The 22,126-nt window shown below is 36.1% G+C and overlaps 1 protein-coding gene across 7 annotated transcripts in view; it reads right to left on the bottom strand.

Annotated features, from left to right (window-relative positions):
* LOC120529740 (microtubule-associated protein 4) overlaps nucleotides 1–22,126 on the bottom strand; it is a 220,636-nt gene that overhangs the window by 135,313 nt on the left and 63,197 nt on the right. For all 7 annotated transcript variants that reach the window (XM_039753823.1, XM_039753818.1, XM_039753816.1 and 4 more), the window contains one exon: nucleotides 7,677–7,745. In XM_039753823.1, the coding sequence (XP_039609757.1) occupies nucleotides 7,677–7,745 (69 nt within the window). The remainder of the gene's footprint in view (nucleotides 1–7,676; nucleotides 7,746–22,126) is intronic.

Here is a 22,126-nt window from a genome sequence, read left to right as displayed (position 1 = left end):
CCATGATGTGAACATTCATTTAACAGGCAATTAAATAATCCTTTAAATAGCTAAGACTGGATTACTGTTTGGTACAATTCTTTAGGACTACATACCTGTTGTTTCGTAAAAGGCTGAAAGAGGCAACAAATGAGTATGTGGATTGTCACATGTACAAGCAGACTTTATGAAAAATGGGCACTGGCATACACCTATTGTTTACATTTTCTTACACATTACATTTGCATTGTATTTATTTTTTCTGAATGGCAAAATAATGTGTCTGTGTATAGGTTTTAAAACTGCTTAGAAGCACACTTGACAACATCCCATTGGACTACAGGAGGAACATACAGTTCCTGGCATATTCACTCTGAAGGCATCACATAAAATGAGGAAAAAAATCCTGTGTAGCAGCAACACTGCAATAACTGGAAATGTGGTGTCTTAAACTGCCTTAAAATAAAACTACCAATTTATACCACAAGGTACAGGACAAATCCCAACTGCAGACAAATATAATATTTTTATCCCACTTACCACTCAGCAGTTTAAGATTTAATAGAGGTACTAACATTACAAATTATTATAGAGTATCTGCTAAGCAGTTTAAACTAAACTACATAAGGAGAAAAAAATATGAACAATAAAAACAGAAATGTCTTACATAGCACATCACAGAAAGGCCTGTAACTCAAGACCACTAGTGGGTAAAAAATACCAATAAAAATTTAAGGAAACAAACACAATGGCACCACATTTAAAAGAAAATGGAAGGATACAAAAATTCCCAATGACTGCATTTTTTAGATTAACAGTCGGTAGACATTTACACTACAAAAAGTGAGAGAGAGTACAAGCAAAGACTTTGAGAAACAGTGTTGGGATGTCTCTGCAAAAATTAGTAATACAACTAACTGATACATAAAAACAAACATTCTCACTTAACACCTAATGTCTGTTGAATTTTGATGTATCAGGTGTTTGTAAGACCACATATTTGGCTTCAAAAAGAAATCATGCAGGCATAATTCAAGACCTTAAATAGAACATAGTACAGGCTACTTCTAGTGTCCAGTGTTAAAGTAAGCCGTTTCACATAGCATTCTTTATACATGAAACAGAATCAGACATCTACATACAAGCAAACTGAAGAGTAGAAGTCATCCCAGCTAAAGGAAGACTTCAGACCAAGGAAAAACAAAATGGCGTAGCAATCAGTGCTAAATGAAAGATCCTCCATCCAATCCTGAGCCTCAAGAACATCAGAGTAGAGATTATGGCTTCGGCCAAGGTCAAATTAACATTGTGCAGTGCATTAGTAGTAGTAGAGCAGAGAGACGAATAAGGGCTGTAAAAACTAATGAGTCCCTGTTAGTCCCACGCTGGGGAAAGGTGCTCTCTAGGCGGCTAGAAGAGATGACAAAAGAGACAGAAAGATGCAGGAAAGGGAGGACAGAGAAAAAGGGAGAGAGAGAGAGAGAGAGAGCGGTAAACGTTAGTAAATCAAGCACATTCAAATAGTGGAAGTCCACAGCATGCACTGCCTAACCAAGAAGTACAGTGATCAGATCCTTAAAAGAGTGTAACTAAAGTATTAAACACAGGAACACACTCCAATATGACTCCAAGAGTGACAGATCTACTTAGTGCAGTGTTAGCGCCAAAAGAGTGGCAAGGCACACGCTATAAATTTATAAAATGTTGCATCACATGAACCTCTTAACACATATGCAACATCACACTTACCACTGTATATACTGAATTTGATATAAACTAACACGCATTGAAATACCTTTGGCTAAGAGGTCTCTTCCCAGCTTAGCCACAAATTTTACACATAAATGAGGATACAAAGACTTTCTCATTCAACACTCTTCTAAATATTTATAGACACTATGAGATAATCTTACCAGCAGTCACTCAGTCAACTCTTTCATGAGGAATATGCTCCTCCTGCTTTTTCATATCATCTATTACAATTCAGTAAATTAACTATGATCCTATAAAGCACTTTGTAGAGCACTTTAAAACACTGCTGAAAACACATTACTTTAACATGGCCTTTTTATAACTTCATTTTAATCGTAATTTAACTTAATCCTGATACTCTGTATGTTCAATTCATCATAACAACTATTCATGGTGGCTCTAAAATCGGTACTGACCCCTACTCTCTTTTCTGTTTCTTTTTCCGGTTTCTTTGTGGTGGTGGCCTGCGCCACCTCCACCTACTAAAAGCTTCATGATGCTCCAACAATGATGGACGGATTAAAAGGAAGAAGTCTACGTGACCATCATCATCATCAAGCCCTTCCGTGAGAACCCTAAATCCAAAGAGGACTGTTTCATTTATGTGAGGTAGAATGCCCAGAGGGGACTGGGCGGTATCATGGTCTGGAATCCCTACAGATTTTATTTTTTCTCCAGCCGTCTGGAGTTTTTGTTTTTCTGTCCCCTGGCCATTGAACCTTACTCTTATTCGATGTTAATGTTGATTTATTTTTTATAATTATGTCTTTCATTTTTCTATTCTTTAATATGTAAAGCACTTTGAGCTACTGTTTGTATGAAAATGTGCTATATAAATAAATGTTGTTGTTGTTGTGTAAACCCTACAAATACAATTTCTGGAAGTAACCTACATTACATTTACACACAATACTAAATATTTGTTTGGTTTAAGGTTATTCAGCATTCAAGTTATTTCCTCCCAACTGAGTGAGCAGAACACTAGTAAGACATGATGATTAACAGGCTGCAACGACCATGAGATACAATGAAATCTCCACTAACGGAAATAGATCCTCAACGTGCTGCATAAAAAAAAGAAAAAAACTCACAAGCAGATGACCAGCAGTATACTACTTAAAGGTTGTTTCTCCTAGTACAAACAGCAGCATCTGCAGTAGTCGAAATAGGTGTATCAATCATCATACCTTGTTTTGGATATTTTAAAGGAGCAACATATAAAGACATACAACTAAAAACATCTATTAAGTAGTGCTTTTTCTAAATGGTAAATGGCCCCAATAACTATAAGAGCTATCAAACTAAATGCACTCCTGTACATCTTTGACTTTTCTTAATTTGCTGCATCAAAAATGCCAATGTTGTAACCGAGCTTTTGCAAGTGGCACATGTTAAGGATGCTATGAAAAATTCAAGTGTCTTTGAGTGGCATTAAGAGGTTCAAGAAGTGACAAAATATAAATTACAATGTTAGAATTGGATCATCCATCATGACAATGTCCCAAGCCTTAATGCAGTAAGTGTTTTCACGACTTTCAGGCTAAAAAAGTCAATTATCAAACAGGGTCATCTACCCTTTTCACCTGACTTAGCCCCTTGTGATTTGTTACTCTTCCCAAAAATAAAAACTACCATCAGAGGACAAATATTCTTAGATATTTCTGACATCAAATGTAACGTGACAAAGGAACTTAAGAATATTCCAGAAACAGAACTCCATGTATGTTTCCAGCAATGGCATTATCACCTAACTAAATATATAGCTGCAGAAGATGATTACTTAGCGGGTGACAGTAGCTGCAAATGCACACATACACACATTTTTGTGTGTTTTGGGAATTAAATCCTCACACTGTCTATGTGTATATGTGTGTGTGATCAATTAGTTAAATAACTCTTCTTACCTCTGGAAACAACGATGCTGAATGCTGGAAACGTGTGAATTGCTGCCTCACTCTTCCATATTGCACTTGACTACATTTGCATATCCTCTTAACAAGGAAAAATCTTTTTAGTGCAGTTATTAACATTATCAAATGTTGTTCTTCAAGTATAAATTGTTGTTGTCACTGTTCTACAGACAAGTAGACTTTCACTGAAAAAATGTCACACTCACTATCCACAGTGTTTCACAACACATGTGATGGAGAAAATCATAGACAAATCTGAAAGGCTGCTGGCTCTGAATTTTGTTGCAGTCACTCTAGTTATTTTACTCACTCAAAAAAGTGATGTTTGGGATCCTCTTTCTACTATGTTCTCGTCAATTGCAACTCATTATATACTATTAAATTCAATAATTGTTTTGTGGTGCTTCATTATGTGTTATTGTGACTTCTCTATCACACACTCTGCCTTTTTTATTTTCTCGATATTTTTTTATTGCTTGTGCTAACAACACACCACAGCAAGTGCAGAACTCTAAGTACTTAATAACATTGTGAACATAGTAACAAAATGCAGATGGACAATGGCTTTAGCATTTAAAAAAAATTCAAATCGATGTTAAAAAAATGTAAGGCAATGTAATCAGTTCGCTTGAGATTTACAATGAAACTTTTTATTGCATGCTTGACTCACATGCGCCATGCTGCCACTTCCCATGCAAAATATATCACCACAAAATGTAATAGACGAATAGTAAACCAATCTCTGCTACAACCCACCTGGTCATGCTGCTCATGATTTTGGTAAAAACCATACTTGCCTGAAATAGCATTAAAATGTTTTGACACAACTCTGAGTAATTTTTAGTTTTAGTTTAGGTTTATAGCTAGCATCAACTTCCATGTGGAGAATAACTAAGATGGGACAGAATAGATTAAACAAGCCACAGATGAAGAGCTGGAAGAGAGTACGCTCACGACGTTTTCACAGGCCCTAAAAAACTCTATAACATAATGACAGTTTTGCAAGACACTCTGAACACTTTTGTGCAGAGCGTTATTTGTTACAAACTATAAAAGAACATAACCAGTAATAAGCAGTAATTTAGATGTCAATCAAACCTCTCAAGGAATCAAACTGTGGATAACCGATGATGTAATATCAAATATATACTAAATGCTATTCATTAGTTATACAAATCCCCTCAAATGTCCGCGAAAAGACTGAGACTCGTTGAGTATTTCATGGGCAAAGGGAGAAATGTCACGGTTAGCAAGATTTTCACATCACTTTCCATGGCAAACAACCTACTTTCCAAAATGTCTCTTAGATACTATAGCCAAAATGAGAGAGGAGCTGCTAGTCCTCTTGGAAAGACAAAACGAATGGTGTTTAACACAGCAACCACCAAGAAAATAAGGTGGGAAGATGTACAGGCAGCAAAACAAGGGGGAAATTCATAAAGGTTCATTGTTATGTGTGGAGCTACTTACAAAAGACTACGGGAATCTCTGCTGACTGCTTTCTGATTAACCAACTTGCTGCTTGCCATTTGCATATATACACCAAGAACTATGACTGGTTGCAAATGTTGAACTATTTCTGTAGAAAAACGTTAATTTCTACTTAATTTCATTCACGTTGGTTTATATGCACAGCAGAAAGAAAATTGTTTAGCAGCAATGCAACTCACAAATTTCATTTTTACTGAAAGTTTACTATCATTTTACTTGAACATATATTCAAACAAGACATCTTGTATTTGTTTGGGGGGTACAGGGAAGTAGGTATGTGCTATTAGGTTGCCAAGATAATGGGTCATTAGAGAGAACAAACTGATAAAGACACCACTCAGTGTTGCATTGGCTGTTACAGTCTTAAATATGAAATAATGGAAACCACTACATTTATGTTAATAATTAATGGTTCCTCATAAAAACACATAAAATACAACTAAGCAGGTATCAGGACAATTGATTACAAAGTTACCTAAAAAACAAAAAACAGAGTTTTAAAGTAAAGGAGCGGAACTGTAGCATTACAATTCGTCTCAAGGAAACATCAAAACTAACAGTCTAGCAAAAGCATAACTGGGGGTCAGTACAGTTATATACCCAAGTGGAGAGCAAAGTGGTTAGCAGTCACATATAAAGTTTAACTTCAATTCAAGTGCCTTTGCACGAGCTTTATGTGCCCAATATCAAACTAAAACTAGAAAAAAGGTACCCCTGCAATAACATTCCACAAACAAAAGAAAACAAATTAGAAATTGTACACATGGTGTAATTTTCAAGTGTGTTCAGGGATGTAGTTAACTACAACCTTGGAACATTTTGAACCTCTGTGTATTTACATCATCAAAAATGGAGATATCACATTTTTGCAACTGTGAACATTTTTTTAATATTTCAAAAAACTTTAAGAGGTATATATACTTGTTCAAAAAATTCAAAAGATTATGTAAATGCATTTTTAAACCCAAAGCAAGAATTCTGGCTGTTTTTATAGCGATGACTGGTCTCATTTTCTCCCATAGTATCTTAATGATAACAGAGTTAGAAAATGAAGTTAACTCAGGCAGGTGGGGATTCATTGAAACTGTTCTATGGCTTTACAGGAGTTAATATAAAATTTTAAGCATTCCTCTTGGAGAGATTATATCAGAATAACCCTTACTGGGAAGGCTGACTAATGTTCTAAATTTTCCCAGTTCTTAAGTGTTTGGCTTGGACTGAGGCTTAGAAGCGAACCAGAACTTTCAAAATGACTCATCCCTGGCAGACAGTTTACAACTTTTTTTCCACCCTATAAGATTCAAGGAATTTCTTGTGAGATATGGAACAATGTTTCTCTATTGTCTATGATGCTGTTATGATGGTAAGGGTCAAAGTTAATCAGATAAATTGGGTGTTGCTTAACTAAGCCACACCTGACTGTTAACCCAAGTATTCAAACACCTTTTTGAAATCATCCCCTTAGCTGATTTTAATTCACTAGGGGTGTTTGAACTTTACCAAAGTTAAGTTGGCACATTTGATTATAATTTTTAACTAACAGAGATAATTCATACCAAATATAGATATTTTTTTTTACTGCAACAAACCAATAGATCTGACAAAAAAGAATCTAATGACAACCACCAGGGTCAAATATTTTTTCAAAGCACAACATCTGTTAAAAACTTTGTAGTATATATGGGTGTATGTGTGTTTATAAAGATGCTGAAGAAATGCTGCAAATATTTTTTGTGTGCTAAGCATATTCATTCATTTCATGATCTTGCCATACATCTTTGGATGTTCACTGCTTAATAACAAGGGCCTGCATAAGAACTTATAAAAGTAATTAGTTTGCTTATGCCCCGCACTGTGATGAATGGGCAGTCATGTAGTAGTAGTAAACACAGGTGAAGAGAAACAATGCAGAATTAAAATATTCCAGGTGAGCTGTAGCCAAAAACCAAAAATATATTCATACTAAAAGTCACCATATCTGAAATTGTTGGATTTCTTATTTAGAGATCACCAACAAAAAATAATAACGACCAAAGGAAACCAACAAAGAAAGGTGCTAGGCATTAGAGGAAAAATAAAGTTAAATCAGGTTTAATTCAAGAAATTAGTCAAATATACTACAAACAAAGGGGATGGAGTGTATGGAAGTCATTCACAAAATTAAAAACAGGAAAAGTTAAAGCAGCAAATTAATTATTTCAAGTTTTTCAAAACTGAGCAACATGGTGAATATGTCTGGAGTTTACACAGTAAGACATGTAGCTTTAGACCAACTTTGTAAGCAGGTCACATAAGTTTCATAGTCATGTGCAGAATGAACTAGTGTGACCTTTTTAATATTACAATTTTCTCTACTTTCTGAATAAACGTCAATAACCCAATGTTTCATAGCTTAGGTAACGTGTTTCCATAAATACCCATCCTTTTTATATTCAGGATTTCAAATAGCCTCTTTTCAAAGCACTGGAGGTAAGATGTTGTGGCTGGTAATTTTATAAAGACTAAAAGCATGTTCTAAAACAATAAAAAGAATGACTGTCTCACCTGCTTTTTTTCCTTTCCCACCATCATGTTCTCCATTTTCCAGTATAGTTTTCTCACTTGCCACCATGCCTGAGAAAATCAATAAAAGTACAGTAAAATAAAAGTTGCTGGTTTTTCACTACTAAAAACCACTCTTTTTCATTTTCTTACTCACAATGTTTTGTTTTATTGCATATTCAAGGCTACAGTATAAAATACTTTTCATCTTGGATGTGCATTCTGTTTTGATTTCTAATTAAATTTAAACCTAGAGTGGTGCTGTACTAATGTCTGCTGTGGATTCTTTCAGTGATATGGTAGCCCTTCTGCCTCCATTTTGCATATCTTGTGCTATATTTTCTGGATGTTTGAGTGGATCAGCACCCCACTAACATTAGCTTTCCTGTGTAGAATTACAGAACTAACACTATAACCCGTGGATAAAACTCATCTTTATAATGAAGCCCATCGTTCTCCTAGAATTAATTTTCAATGTATTTGACAGTATATCAATATCCCATACATGTTACTGGATCAAAAACTTTGTGCTACTGCTGCCTTCCCTCATTTTACTTGCCACTTGGTATCAAATCACCATCCTTTTTCCAGGTGCGGTCTTTCCTCAAAGAACTGAGATTTTCTGTCCTTTTCACAAGCCTCACTATATCTACAGTAAGTTAAGGACTTCATTTACATTATGCTGAGGTACTCTTGTAAATAACCATTCTATGTTAAACACAAATATCAACCTGGAAAACTTGTAAAACCTTTGGCATATCAAGGCACTGTTTGTATTGAAGTACGCCATCCAGTGCAGAATTCTTACAACAGAAGTGTCAAATTTGCCCAATGTACACTTTCTTGAAATAATCTCTCGTTATGGATCTGTGTGCAGTGAACTATCTACCACTAACACCGCCATGCTTAACATAAGCTCCATCAAAAGTAAATTATTATTACTGTGTATTAATTCATTAAGACTATAATCTTTGTATATTACACTAAATGATGGATCTTCATCTGGTCGGTTTACTTATCAATGACACACATCTTAGGTCCGTACAGTGGTCTAGTTAAAATTATTAGACCTGGGCTAAACATGAGAAGAATAACCATCTAGTGGTCGTTGTCCTTTGAGTGTTTCACTCAAAAATAGATAACAAAATCTGTCCTTTACTACTCATTCTTCTTTATTGTTCTCCAATATAAACTGGTTCTATTTAAAGTTATATGATTAAATGACTAAAGCCGATGTCGCATTACAGCACGACTTCTTGTTGTGGGATACATCAGAATTTGCTGAGTGTAGTTGCTGACTGTATCAATGGACCATGTCAATTTACATGACTAAAAAATGGCTGGCCATGTCGCATTTACCAACTGCGTAAAACTGAAAAGGTACATTTGGCACTTTTGAATGTCAATTTTTTCCCTCTGCTCCTGATACTTGCTTTCTACAGTGAGGTTGTATTTAATTTTCTTTTTTAAATAAATACATAAAATCCTCCTTCAAGTAGTTTACAATAGCGATCAGTAGGGCAATTAACACAAACAGAAACACAACCACCTAAAACTTAAAAACTGTTCCAATTTTGAAATAGCATAGCTCCCTCTTTCACAAACATGCCATCTGCATATAAGATGCATGTTTCTGAACAAAACAAAGTTGAAAATGACCTTATGACAGATTATGGCTTTGACATTTTGAGAAAAGAGTATGAGTTCATAATGACTAGCATTGGTTGGATTTTCATGCAAATAACATTACATACAAAGTACTCTAGAAGCTAAGAAGCTCCCTGTGTTCACCAATCAAAAATATTCAGGCATTTAGCCCAAAAAGTGATACAGCTAACATGATGCCTCACTGTGCATCTCTCTTTCGGAAACCATATAAAATTAGAATTACACCTTGTCAAAGTTTTCAGTTTGTGTTCTTATATGGCTAAGAAATCCTAACCCTAAATCACAAATCTTGAGACAGTGCAGGCAGAAGATTTTGATTCTGGGCAGCTACAGTATTGAAAATTCCTTGTCATCTTTTTTTTTTTTTTTGGCCTTCTGCTGTCAGCTGCATTAGAAAGGTTTCCAGTCTCAAAGTGAGACAATGTTTGATGAATCATGTAGCACCACTGGACGACACTCTGTGGCTAGTGATGTTTACCTAGCTTACAAAAAGTCAGCTTTTAATGGCATGTTTGAAACTTTTCATCTGCCCATCATGGTTTCTGTGACTAAGGTCACTTGGGAAAAGAGTACTTGTCACATTCAGAAGCTCATCCAGCAGAACTGTGGCTTCAATGCTAGTCATCTATTTTAGAGGACAAAAGCAGGTAACCCAAATGATTTCCTTCCCAAGATCATTTTCTTGAAAGAGATGTGGATACTGTTCATTTGGCCTTGAACTTCCCCCTATATGACAACCTTTTGGAATGCCCTACCCTCATATAATGTAAAGGGGTCAACAATCTTCACAGTTTCTCCAAAGCTGGTTATTACCAGGAGTTCAGTTTCACCGCCACAGACATTTTCTTAGAAGATCACATTTTCATGATGTTAACAGAAAGTTCTTGACTATTGCAGCCCTTAGAAAAGAGGGGTAGAGCAGCCTACAGTGAGCAATAGTGCTGCAGTAATCTGCATAGCGAAGGCTGATGAATATAATCTTAGACATTTTTGAGTTCATCTTAAGGTGAAGCATGTACAGGTAGGCAGTGAAAAGGGTCAACATGATGACTAAACCTTATGTGACCCTTGTGAAGAAGCCAAATTAATCATACCACTACAAAGCAAAGGTGCACTTACTTGCTGATATACAGTATCTACAAGGATCTCCTTCACAGTAGTGACCTGGGAGATGCAATATTTTGAATTGTCACTATCTTTAAGAAAGGTGACATGGTTGACATCTCTAAAGTCTTATGGTATATCTTCCTTGTTCCTGGTCTTTTTAGCAGATTATTAGTGTTCTCTTGAAAACTGTATGCAAGTTCATCATCGCAGCCTTGACTACTTCAGCAGGCCTTGTTGACCTTTTTTTCTGAAGGAACACTAATTAGAAAATAATAGTTCTAAATTGCTGGAACAGCTAAGTTTCACCCTTGCCTACTTAAAAATCACAGCTTTTGCCCTTATAGATTTTTATTCACATAAACGACACTGACAAGAGTCAAGTGGGCATAACATGTTTGCAGTAAGATTTGCAAATGGTTTATTAAGTTAAAAGTTATGCATAGCATAATAAACTTCTATGTACTGCTATGAATTGAACATTATGCTTATGCATATATTTTCATTGAAAATTTGAACATTTTATTTCTATATAACATTGAATTACAGTGGATTTAATTTGGCTTTTTAGACACTAATACACAGAAAAAGACTCTTTAATTTCAAAGTGAAAACAGATCTCAGCAAAGTGATCTAAATGAATTACACAACATAATGATTGCAAAGGTATTCACCTCCTTTAACACACCTGGGGCCTCATGCATAAACTGTCTTGCTCCACTGACAGACTGAGGAGATCGTTCCTCCCCCACACTATGCGACTCTTCAATTCCACCCAGGGGAGTAAATGCGAACATTAATTTTATTTTAATTTTTTCATTTTTATTACTATTTAATTTAATATTGTTTCTTTGTATCAGTATACTGCTGCTGGATTATGTGAATTTCTCCTTGGGATTGATAAAGTATCTATCTATCTCTATCTATCTAAACGGTGTGTATGCACAGAAATGTTGCATAAGAACGTTTCCACGTTCAGATCGCAATGTATAAAACCTACACTTGGCGTAAAGCCACGCACTTTTCCACGGTACCTCATACCTTGTTGTACGCAACTTCTCCTCTCGGTTTTGCAGACTGGCGGCACCCAGCGTCAAAGCAGTGCTACTGTTCCTCGGTGGTTACTCTTTATTTTCCTGACACGGCTTTATAAATATACTGAAACTAACCGCATATTGTTTATTAGTGTAATGCATCTGATTGTAATTAATTTGTAACAATATAATGGTCCAGGGAATAGCCATAGTATTCCAAATACCATAACTGCTTTAGCGTTGTTACTCTCACTGCACCTTTTCTTTCAGCTGCTCCCGTTAGGTGTTGCCACAGCAGATCATCTTTTTCCATATTACTCTCACTGCACCACTCGGAGTATTCATGTCACCGATCTGAGTGGGGAATCACAGCAGCAGCTGATCGGAAAGAGAATTATCTGTATACAGCATCAAGCACATGCTGCATCAACCACGGCAAAACGCTTCTCCTGTATGGTACTTTCCTATACAGACCTTGCGGTTCAGAAACAGTTTCATCCCAAGAACTTTAAACAATCAATCAGTCCATCAAGTGCTCCTTGTAGAACTGTTTGTACTTATAAGTACAATCACCTAACTGTAAACTTACACTACAGTTATAATATTGCACAACCTGCGCCACTTTATAAAGCGCATATTTACATATGATGACGATATAATTTTTAAGATGAAATGCAGCAAAATATGCTGATTATATTATATAGATAAAACTTTAACTTCATTTAAATAATCTGTATTGTTAATAATTAAACCAAAGCTAACCTTTATAAGCATCATAAATTACACCGGCTGTTACAGACTGAAATCAAATGTATGTTTTTATTCTAAAATAGTAAGACTGAGAGCAGTTTACTTCTCAAAACGGAGTGGTGCAGGATCGAACTCACAACCTTTTGATTCCCAGTCGGCAGCTGATTCTATTGCGCCACAGAGGCAGTCATAATAAACAGGTGTCAATGCCGCCTGTTAAGGCGGCTTTTTGTTTCTTCAGTTATATTTTTGAATAAAAGCGCAATTGTTGTGTTAGATTTGTACCTTCTGTGAAAGTATGTCTTTGATACTTCAGGCTTCATACATTATATAGTTTATGCCTACATTTTGTCATCTACTATCAGAATATAAAAAACGTTTCTGTTTTAACAATGTGTTTACACAGATTACTGTAGAAACGGAACAGACATGAAATGCGTGTGTTCCAAACAACGATCTATTATTTCCACTCTAAAACTCCACTTCACTCCCAGAAAATCAATCAAGGCATGAGCTGGGAGAAGTTTGTGCACTTTCTAAGTCGGTGGGGGATGGAATAGACGGCTACTTGCAGCTTTTATCAGCACATTTAGATTAACAAAAGACGCTGGCGGAGAGGTGAGAACGGTTTGAAGAAGCAATTTAACGTGGGATGGATTTACTAGTTTTTTCGTAGGCTCTGGTAATTCTAGTGTTAAACCAACAAATAGTATGTTTTTCTTTGCCTCCACTTGGTATCCACTGAAATTCTTATATTTTCCCTCTTGCTTTTTCCATTGCCTTTTCACAGAAAGCTGAGCTTAAGGGCTATTTATATTGATTTGCATATTCAAAGAGGTGTAGTTCTTTGAGGAGACGGGGTGGGACAGAAGTCGCGTGCATGTGCGTTACTTTTCACACTGATCGGGATTTATGGAGCGGAAGAACGTGGAAGTGGGCGAACGCACAGATTTATGCATCTGGATTTTTTTGTGTGCAAGCGCATTTCGGCTTTTGTGCTTACGCCTTGTTATAGTGCGAAATCTACACACGGCATTACGCATGAGGCCCCAGATCATCACTGGTGCTGCAAACATCAAACAATTGCTTAAACGGAGATCACTTAGGCATCTGATCAGGATGCCTCCTGGACGCCTCCCTGGTGAGGTGTTCCAGGCACGTCCACCTGGGAGGAGGCCCCAGGGAAGACCCAGGACACGCTGGAGGGACTATGTCTCCCGGCTGGCCTGGGAACACCTTGGGATTCTCCTGGAAGAGCTGGAAGAAGTGGCCGGGGAGAGGGAAGTCTGGGTCTCTCTGCTTAAGCTGCTACCCCCACGACCCGACCCCAGATAAGCAGAAGAGGATGGATGGATGGATGGATGGATGGATGGATGGATGGAGATCACTTATCTGTTGTCAAAGAGTTTCCATTGATTGTAGTATTAATGCACCTGTATCTGGAAGGTACAAAAGAAAACTCCAAGCAAGACCAAACTAGACTTCAAAAGAGAAGATTTGTTTTCTAGCAAGACCAATACGCAAAATATAAAGCCAAACAAAGCTACACAGGAATTCCTTAAATCAATAATGTTAATGTACTGTAGTTAACAAGTCAGATTCCAAACGAAAACCCAGCTGAGAATTTGTGGCGAGACTAAAAAAAAACATGCAACCTGACAGTTAAGCATGGAAGAATGGGGAAAAATTGCAGTGTTCAGATGTGCAAAGACTCAAGGCTAGAATTGTTGCCAAAGGTTCACCTACTAAATATTGACTTGAAGGGAGTGAATAATTATGTAATCAATTACTTTTTGTTTTACATTTGTAATTAATTTAAACCATTTGGCAGAGATCTGTTTTAACTTTGACTGTATCGAGTCCATTTTTGTTGATCAGTGTCAAAACAGCGAAATTAAAACTACTATGGTGCAATGTTATATAACAATAAAATGTTAAAACTTCCAAAGGAATGTATACTTTTTGTAGTAACTGCATAATGGCAAATATGTTGTTTGTCTTTTAAATGTTTATTTGTTTAAGGAAGCATGCAAGTAAAGCATTTCTTTCTAGACTACACAGGACAACTAGACAGGGACAGTTTAGCTTTTAGGTAAACAAGACCACCTGATGGACTGAATTAATCAAAATCAAATTCCTCTCATTTATCAGATTTCTTATGCTCTGGACAATTAAACATGAAACGGAAACAAAGACAATATAGCAAACAATCAAAAAAAAAACTGTAAGTACCAATATTATAATCGGCATAGTTGCAATTTTGCAACTACTCAATCCTTAAAGAGAACAGTTAATAATAATGAGGTGGAAATGATGGGAGGCAGAAGTGCATCAAACTCTTTGAATGGCCAGCATGGCTACAATAAGGACAAAATGATACATTATATATTACATAATGATTAGCTATAAATGTTGAAAGCAATCCTTTTGCATTGTTTGCAAAGCAAACCTGTTTGTTCTTTCTGAAGCTCACAGATTCCAATCATCTCAGTTTTGAAAGAGAGAAAGATGGGCAGGGGAGCATAAAAAGAACTGTCCCAAGCACTGTGTTAAGCTGGCTCTGCTGTGCTACATAAAAATCTCCCAGAATACGCGGCAGCAAGATATTTTTGGAAACAATTTAATCTTCTGTGCATGGAAGAGATGACAGTAAAAGAAAGCATGCGCAAGACACCGTGAGAGAGGTAGGTTAGAAGAAATAAAGTGGTAGCATTAAAGCTGCTAGGCCGTCTTTAAAGCCAAGGAGGACAGAGAAAGGGAACAAATAAATAGAGACATTTTATTTTATGGCAGAGGACAAAAAACATGCATCACCTGGCTCATAGGTGCATTCCAGATGATCAGGTTTATTCTAAATATAATATGAGTAACTGACCTGGAAAACAAAGCTTGACAGCTCACACTGTATATCTCCTGACACCAAAAAGAGATGCAGACCATTTACTAACATACTCAAAGCTCCTTCCACTGTAGCATAAATAATTCTACCTGTTAAAAACAGCCTCAGCTTCATGTGTACCTTCAGCTCAAAGACATACTGGCATTTAGGTCTCCATGTACTGCAAGGTCATAAAAACAACACATCTCAAGATATACACAGGAAAACTTGAACAGCATCAACATGACCAATCTGGTTCTCCAATTTAGTGAAGAAATAACAATGCTGACAAACAGACACCTTCCGAGGGCTAAGAAAATACACAAACAAGCCACCTTCCTCCCAAAGGATCTGCTTTGACATCAGGTCTGACATACACAGGCTTCATGGACACTTGAGCCTAAGGTGTGTACACAGTTTAGTTTGCATAGATCTAAATTTCAGCATTGAGGTAGAAATTTCTTTTGCTTATGCTGGGCGCAAAAGTCAAGGAACAGTATAAATGATAACAAAAAAATGTTAGCAATGCACCAACAACAACTTGTGGACTTGGATTTTTAATGCAAGATATACCAATGGTATTATATTTGTCTGCTTGTCTACCAAATTGTGAGAGCAGATATTTGGTTATTAGTACTTTTAGCACAGCAGAGTTTTCGGGGAAGTAGGCAACATTTAGTTTTCAACTTTTTAGTCCATAAAAAATAGCACACATTCATGGCATGATTTTTTGGCCTTATTTTTTTACATAAATCAGTGTAGAAATCTGAAGCACAGAAGCCAAGAAGTGTTTTCTATTTCTTAGAAAACAAAATAAAGCTATTTCTAAAATATAACACATTTTCACTCGAATTGCCATGAACATTTATCTAAGTTTATTACAGAACAAAACAGTAACTAAATAAGGCATTTTAAGTTGTAAAATAATTATGACAAATGAAATAAGATTTTTGTGCAACAGGTTATGGTACACGCTGGAGAATCACAATATTGGCACTTGTACAGATTAAATATGTCTGAAGACACAAGAAATGGCAACATAAGAATTTAACAATATAAGACAAAACAATTAAGCAGAATCCTTACTTTTAGAAGAATTATTTTTTAATTACACTTCTGTTTTACTAGAATTGGACTGTAAGCGATGAGGATGGCATGCTTCTATAACCATAATTATTTAGTCGAATGGAGAGACAAGTGATCCTTGTATCATACTACAATTACTGAGAAGAAACTGTATTTACTACCTCAAGAAAGAAAGTAAAGCAGATGGCAGGCATAGACTGATATACTGCTCCTGTATACAAGGAGGAAGGTGGCTTAGGAAAACTTCATCTGGAGATATGGGAGATTTACTTTAATAACTTGTTTTTTATTTACTGGTATCTGCAATGGTGAACCCCGAGTAAACTTCAGTGTTTATTTTAGTACAGGCAGACTGTTTGAGCTTAAGAACGTGCCATGTGAAGTGATGATATTCGCAAAAGAGGAATACCGTAATCCTGTAGTGGATAAATTGTGTACATGTATTGAGCTACGCTGAAAAAAACAACAGGAAGACAAAACTATGTATGGCACTGGTCTGAAACTCCAGTCCTAGAGGGCTGCAGTGGCTGCAGGTTTACATTCTAACCTTTTTCTTAATTGATGACCAGTTTTTGCTGCTAATTAACTCCTTTTCCTTTCATTTTAATTGAGTTGTTTTTTTATGATTTGTTCCCCTGAATTTCTTCATTTCTTTCCTTAAACAGAAATAAAATGTGAAGTAAGTGAGCCAACAGAAGACCAAGAAAATCAGGGCCTCAGACTCCAACTAATTTCACTCCAATCAGTTGCTTAAATAGGTGCTTGTTGTTAATTAATACCCATTCTTTAATTCCATGGCATGTTGCTGCTCTCGTTGTGCAATAGCATATATTTTCAAATTGTTTTTCTCTTTTCTAAGAGCACTGTTTTAAATGTTTTGAGGACCTGAGCAAATTCTGGTCCGGGGGCCGTACAGGCGGTTGATTGTAATAAAAGTCAATTTGATATAAAGCGGCAAGCATATATAAAAAGAGTGCTACTTTGCCAGGTATGAACACTGTTGAGTACCAAACTCAGAAATGAAAGGCTTTCATACTTGGATCATTTTCATTTTGAACACAACCATGAAAAAAACGGAGACAAAAAGGGAACCTTTCAATACGGTGTCCCGCAGGGCTCAGTACTGGGACCTTTACTCCTTTCACTTTACATGCTTCCACAGGGATATATTATTAGGAAACGATGTTAATTTTCACTTGTATGCAGATGACACCCAGTTATACCTTTCATTTAGATCAAACGAAGTTTCTCCAATGTTGTCTTTAAATAGTTGTGTTAGTAAATTAAAGGAGTGGATGAATGAGAACTACTTGTCTTTAAACATCGATAAAACAGAGATGTTAATTGTTGGAGGGAATGACGCTGATCACAACAATATTTTGTCATCATTTAACTCAGTTGGAATCCACATTAATTTCACTGAATCAGCCCGAAATCTAGGAGTTATCTTTAACTCTAGCATGTCATTTAAAGAGCATATTACAAAGTTGTCCAAATCATGTTTCTTCCATCTTAAAAATGCTAGGAAATTAAGGTGCTTTCTAAATAAACAGGATTCTGAGAAATTAATTCATGCATTTATTTCTAGTAGGATTGACTACTGCAATGAGGTGTTCACTGGATGTTCACTGGATGTTCAAACTGTTCTTTATACAGCCTCCAGTTAATCCAAAATGCTGCTGCAAGAATTATTACAAGAACAAGAAAATACGAACACATAATTCCAGTTCTTAAATCCTTACACTGGCTCCCGGTTAAGTTTAGGGCAGATTTCAAAATCCTCCTTTTAACATATAAAGCATTAAATGGCCGAGGTCCGGCTTACTTGTCTGAACTTATCATGACTTACAAACCAGAGCTCACATTAAGATCTCAAGATGCCGGTCTGCTTATGATTCCAAGGATTTATAAAATAACAGTGGGAAGTCGAGCTTTTAGTTACAGGGCCCCTAAACTGTGGAGTGGTCTGCCTGCTACTATAAGAGATGCCCCTTCGGTCTCAGTTTTTAAATCCCGGCTGAAGACTCTCTACTTCAGTTTAGCATATCCTGACTAGAGCTGCTGATTAACTGTACAGACTGCATCTCTGTTGGTAGTTATTAGCACAAAAACATAAGTAACATGATCGTTAGAATTTGTTACTAACCCTCACCTATTCTGTTTCTCTTCTCGGTACTCAAATGTGGCAATTGGTGCCACGGCCCACCTGCCAAGTTGTTTTGCCTGCCTAACGTAAAGTCATCCCTGATGGAGGATCACAGGAATCATGGGAAAGAAGGGTCCTTTCATCGGATTGGTTGGCCCAGCGCTGTTTCAGCTGTGGAATGGCCAAATGGGGGAAGCAGCTTGATGTCCGAGGTCTCCAGGACTCTAAACAAATCCAAATCATATTATGTAATATCATCTACTGTTAAATTCTGCTACGTACTTCTAAAATTTTTATTTGTATATTGTATTGAGGATTTGTTCTTTGTATTGTATTGTATTGACCCCCTTCTTTTTGACACCCACTGCATGCCCAACCTACCTGGAAAGGGGTCTCTCTTTGAACTGCCTTTCCCAAGGTTTCTTCCATTTTTTCCCTACTGGGTTTTTTTGGGAGTTTTTCCTTGTCTTCTTGGAGAGTCAAGGCTGCAGGGCTGTCATGAGGCAGGGTCTGTTAAAGCCCATTGCGACACTTCTTGTGTGATTTTGGGCTATACAAAAATAAATTGTATTGTATTATATTGTATAACCTTCATTTTCTGGTAAAACAGTTTCAAAGCAGACATGATGTTGAGCTCTTCTTTTTGCTTGAATGACTGGTATGGATTTGTCTGCATAACTGCCATTCAAAAAGACAATTTATTTTTAGTAAAGTCCCACACATTAAGGAGGGGAAAAGCAATTGGTTTTTTAATTATTATTACTATTTGAAAGTCCCTCTTTGTTAAAAACAATGTTCCATTAATGATCCAGAATTTAACTTAATCACTTAGTGTCAAAAATAAAATTAAAAAAATCACATTTTTATTTCTAGCTTGTATTTGATGTTGTTCCTTCAACATACTGTATATTAATACAAAAAAGTCTGCTTTTATAGCATTTGGAATAATACTGTGGTTTCATTAGGAGGTTATCAAATCAGAACACTTTTGAATTATGGTTTATTTTGGTTGAAGTTAAGATACAGTAAATATTGCTTGCGGTTATTAAACAACATTGATTTAAAAGAACTGTATGATAGTTTATTCAAAATTATTTTTGTTAAATAAAAATGCAATTACTCCTTTTTATGCATGCAGGCACTGCTTGTTCATCAAAACATATTCTTTTATATTAAATTTAGTTTTTAAATCTGAACTGGTTGTGTTGGGAGTCAATGTTTACTAGGGATGTTGAATACAAAAATTCTGGTATCATGATGCCAATATCAGTGCATTTTACAACATTCAATACCGGTTCTATATCATGGCAAAAACAGAAACCCCATTCAGTGGCTTTTTAATAAAGGTAACTCTGTTATTCAAGTTATTGTAGCTTTTTCTATAAAATAATATAAAATATATAAATACTAAATGCAACAGCAGCTTTAAAATAGTGGTATATCCACCATGTAGCCCATCATTTAACTTACATATCAAAATATGATTCAGGGCTTGAATTTTAATGTATTGGACATGGGGATTCAATCAGTTTAAAAACAAGCTGAGGGATGGAACTATCTTGGGGTAAATTTCAGCATAGGGTTTATAAAGGAAAATATCACACACTATCTGATTTATCTAACCATGAACACATACTAAATGTATTATTATACACACTAAATTTATTCCCTTACGTATTCTCCCCAGTAACAGAAAAATATGGCTTAAAATCAGTACTAAAAATACAAATTCAAATCTTTTTTTATCAGTACTTCTGAATTAGCAAAAATTTTAAGTTATTTTCATTTTTGAAAAAACAAACTGCTTTTCTAATATGCTTTTACAATCTGGTTTGTCAGAGGATTACTTTGTTAGGTTTGTAATATTTGATACTGTAAGATTTATATTTATATCACTGGTCAGTTAAACAAATTTAGTAAGAATAATATTTAACAAAACTGCCAAATTGGTTCCATTTAAGTATCACAAACTCCTGGTGCTTTAATTGTACAAATATGATCCTCTGTTTTTGACATTTCTTCAAACAAACTTTTTGTCATGGTTTTACTGCTCTTGTTACAACATTGCACTTGCACAAATCTGAAATATCTCCATAATGAGATAACAGAGGCAATAACAAAAGCCTCTGTGTGTGTGTGTGTGTTTTTGGCATTAGTTTTCTTTTCTATAAACAATACAATTCCTGCAAATCACATGCTGAAATTCTCATGCCTCAAGCACAAAGACTTTCCAGACATGACATCTGTGGTTTTTCTTTTTAATGTGTGTTGATTCGGTACTCTGCATCATCCCTACTAGCAGCCATTTTTATACTGTAGTGCCCCTGGGTACAGATCTGAGAGGGACATGTTCCTTGGATAGCCAAGCACATATCAGAGTGGGCGCCAATAAATGGAGATGCCAATCTGCCGGGGTATGTGGCTGCTAAAAAGTGTTGAATAAGAACCTTGCCCTAAGGTTGACTCATGGAGTATGAGGATAATGTGACAGATAAGTTGCCTCTAACACAAGGTGAGAGGGGTGAGGCACAGGTGGGAGGCTTACTTGTGTAAGCAAACACACAAAGCAGCTGGGAATATGTTGGACCAATGCATATCAGAGACTATTAGTAGAGTAAAAATTACACTGAATGCAATTCTGGCATTCTTCTTTTACTATATACAGTACCATAATGTGTACCTCATTGTTTATTTATTTAGGGATTATCTAAGGATGAGCAGCACAGCAAGCACCAAAAATACACATTTTAAGATAGCAATGCTCTGCTCAGTTTATGTACATTATTTGTTTGGCTGTAAAGATACAAAAATGTAAAGAAATAGTTTATTTGCGTATGATATACAGAGATTTTGTACTCATGACATTTTGTAACCTAATACAGCATGTGTTTTTCTACCCCTCCATTGTTGTTTATGAAAGACAGTTTTTTGACCTTCTATACAGTAGAGCTAAATTCTGATTATTCTTGATTTGTGTGGCTGATACCATAAACAACAAAGCCACTCTGGACAGTGTGCAGGATAATAAAGATGTACTGAATAAACAGACATTGTCTACTGCTCAAAAAAAATTAAGGGAACACTTAATCATAACAGTTTATTAAGCTTCTGGGATTTCAATCTGTCCAGTTAGGAAAAAAAAAAAACAAAAAACAAAACTAGAGAAGAATCAGTCAGGAAAAGGATAAGGAGAGAGCAATTGCCTTTGGCCACCACCTTCAAAACTATATTCTTTCTGGGGGTTGTCTTGCTGTTGCTTCTTTAGTGCGCCTGTTGTCGCATAACAACCAAAGCAGGTGATGCTGATTCACAATCTCTTATGCTTCCTAACTGGATAGACTGATATCCCTGAAGCTTTACTGACTTGGGGTTAAGACTGTCCTGATTATGTGTTCCCTTAATTTTTTGAGCAGTGTAGTATCAAAGAATATGGGCAAGTTCAAGCCATGTGTGAAACTGCAGCCTGAGAAGTTAGGTGCATCTAAGTGGGCATGTCATGAAGACACACCAGTCATTGATGCAGATATGCAAGACTTTGACAAAGTTTGGCAATGATGATAGTCTAATTTTTATTTTATTTTTTTTAGATAGAATGCAGAGATGTTTAGGGGTGGATGCTAAGCAAGAGTTAAGATTTTGGAAATAAACTGAGCAGGAGGCTATTGGTTTTGGCTTGATTTTGTTTTAGTGTTCACCAGAAAAAAAGCTTTTGAAATATGTGATGTTCAGTGTAGGGGGGATCTTCATCCAGCTCTACAGCCTCTAGATCTGCATAGTATGGCAAGAG

This window comes from Polypterus senegalus, chromosome 5, assembly GCF_016835505.1.
Source record: "Polypterus senegalus isolate Bchr_013 chromosome 5, ASM1683550v1, whole genome shotgun sequence".
Taxonomy (NCBI): Eukaryota; Metazoa; Chordata; class Cladistia; order Polypteriformes; family Polypteridae; genus Polypterus; species Polypterus senegalus.
Note: the sequence above shows the minus strand (reverse complement) of the source record. Positions and strands in the feature narration are given on the sequence as shown.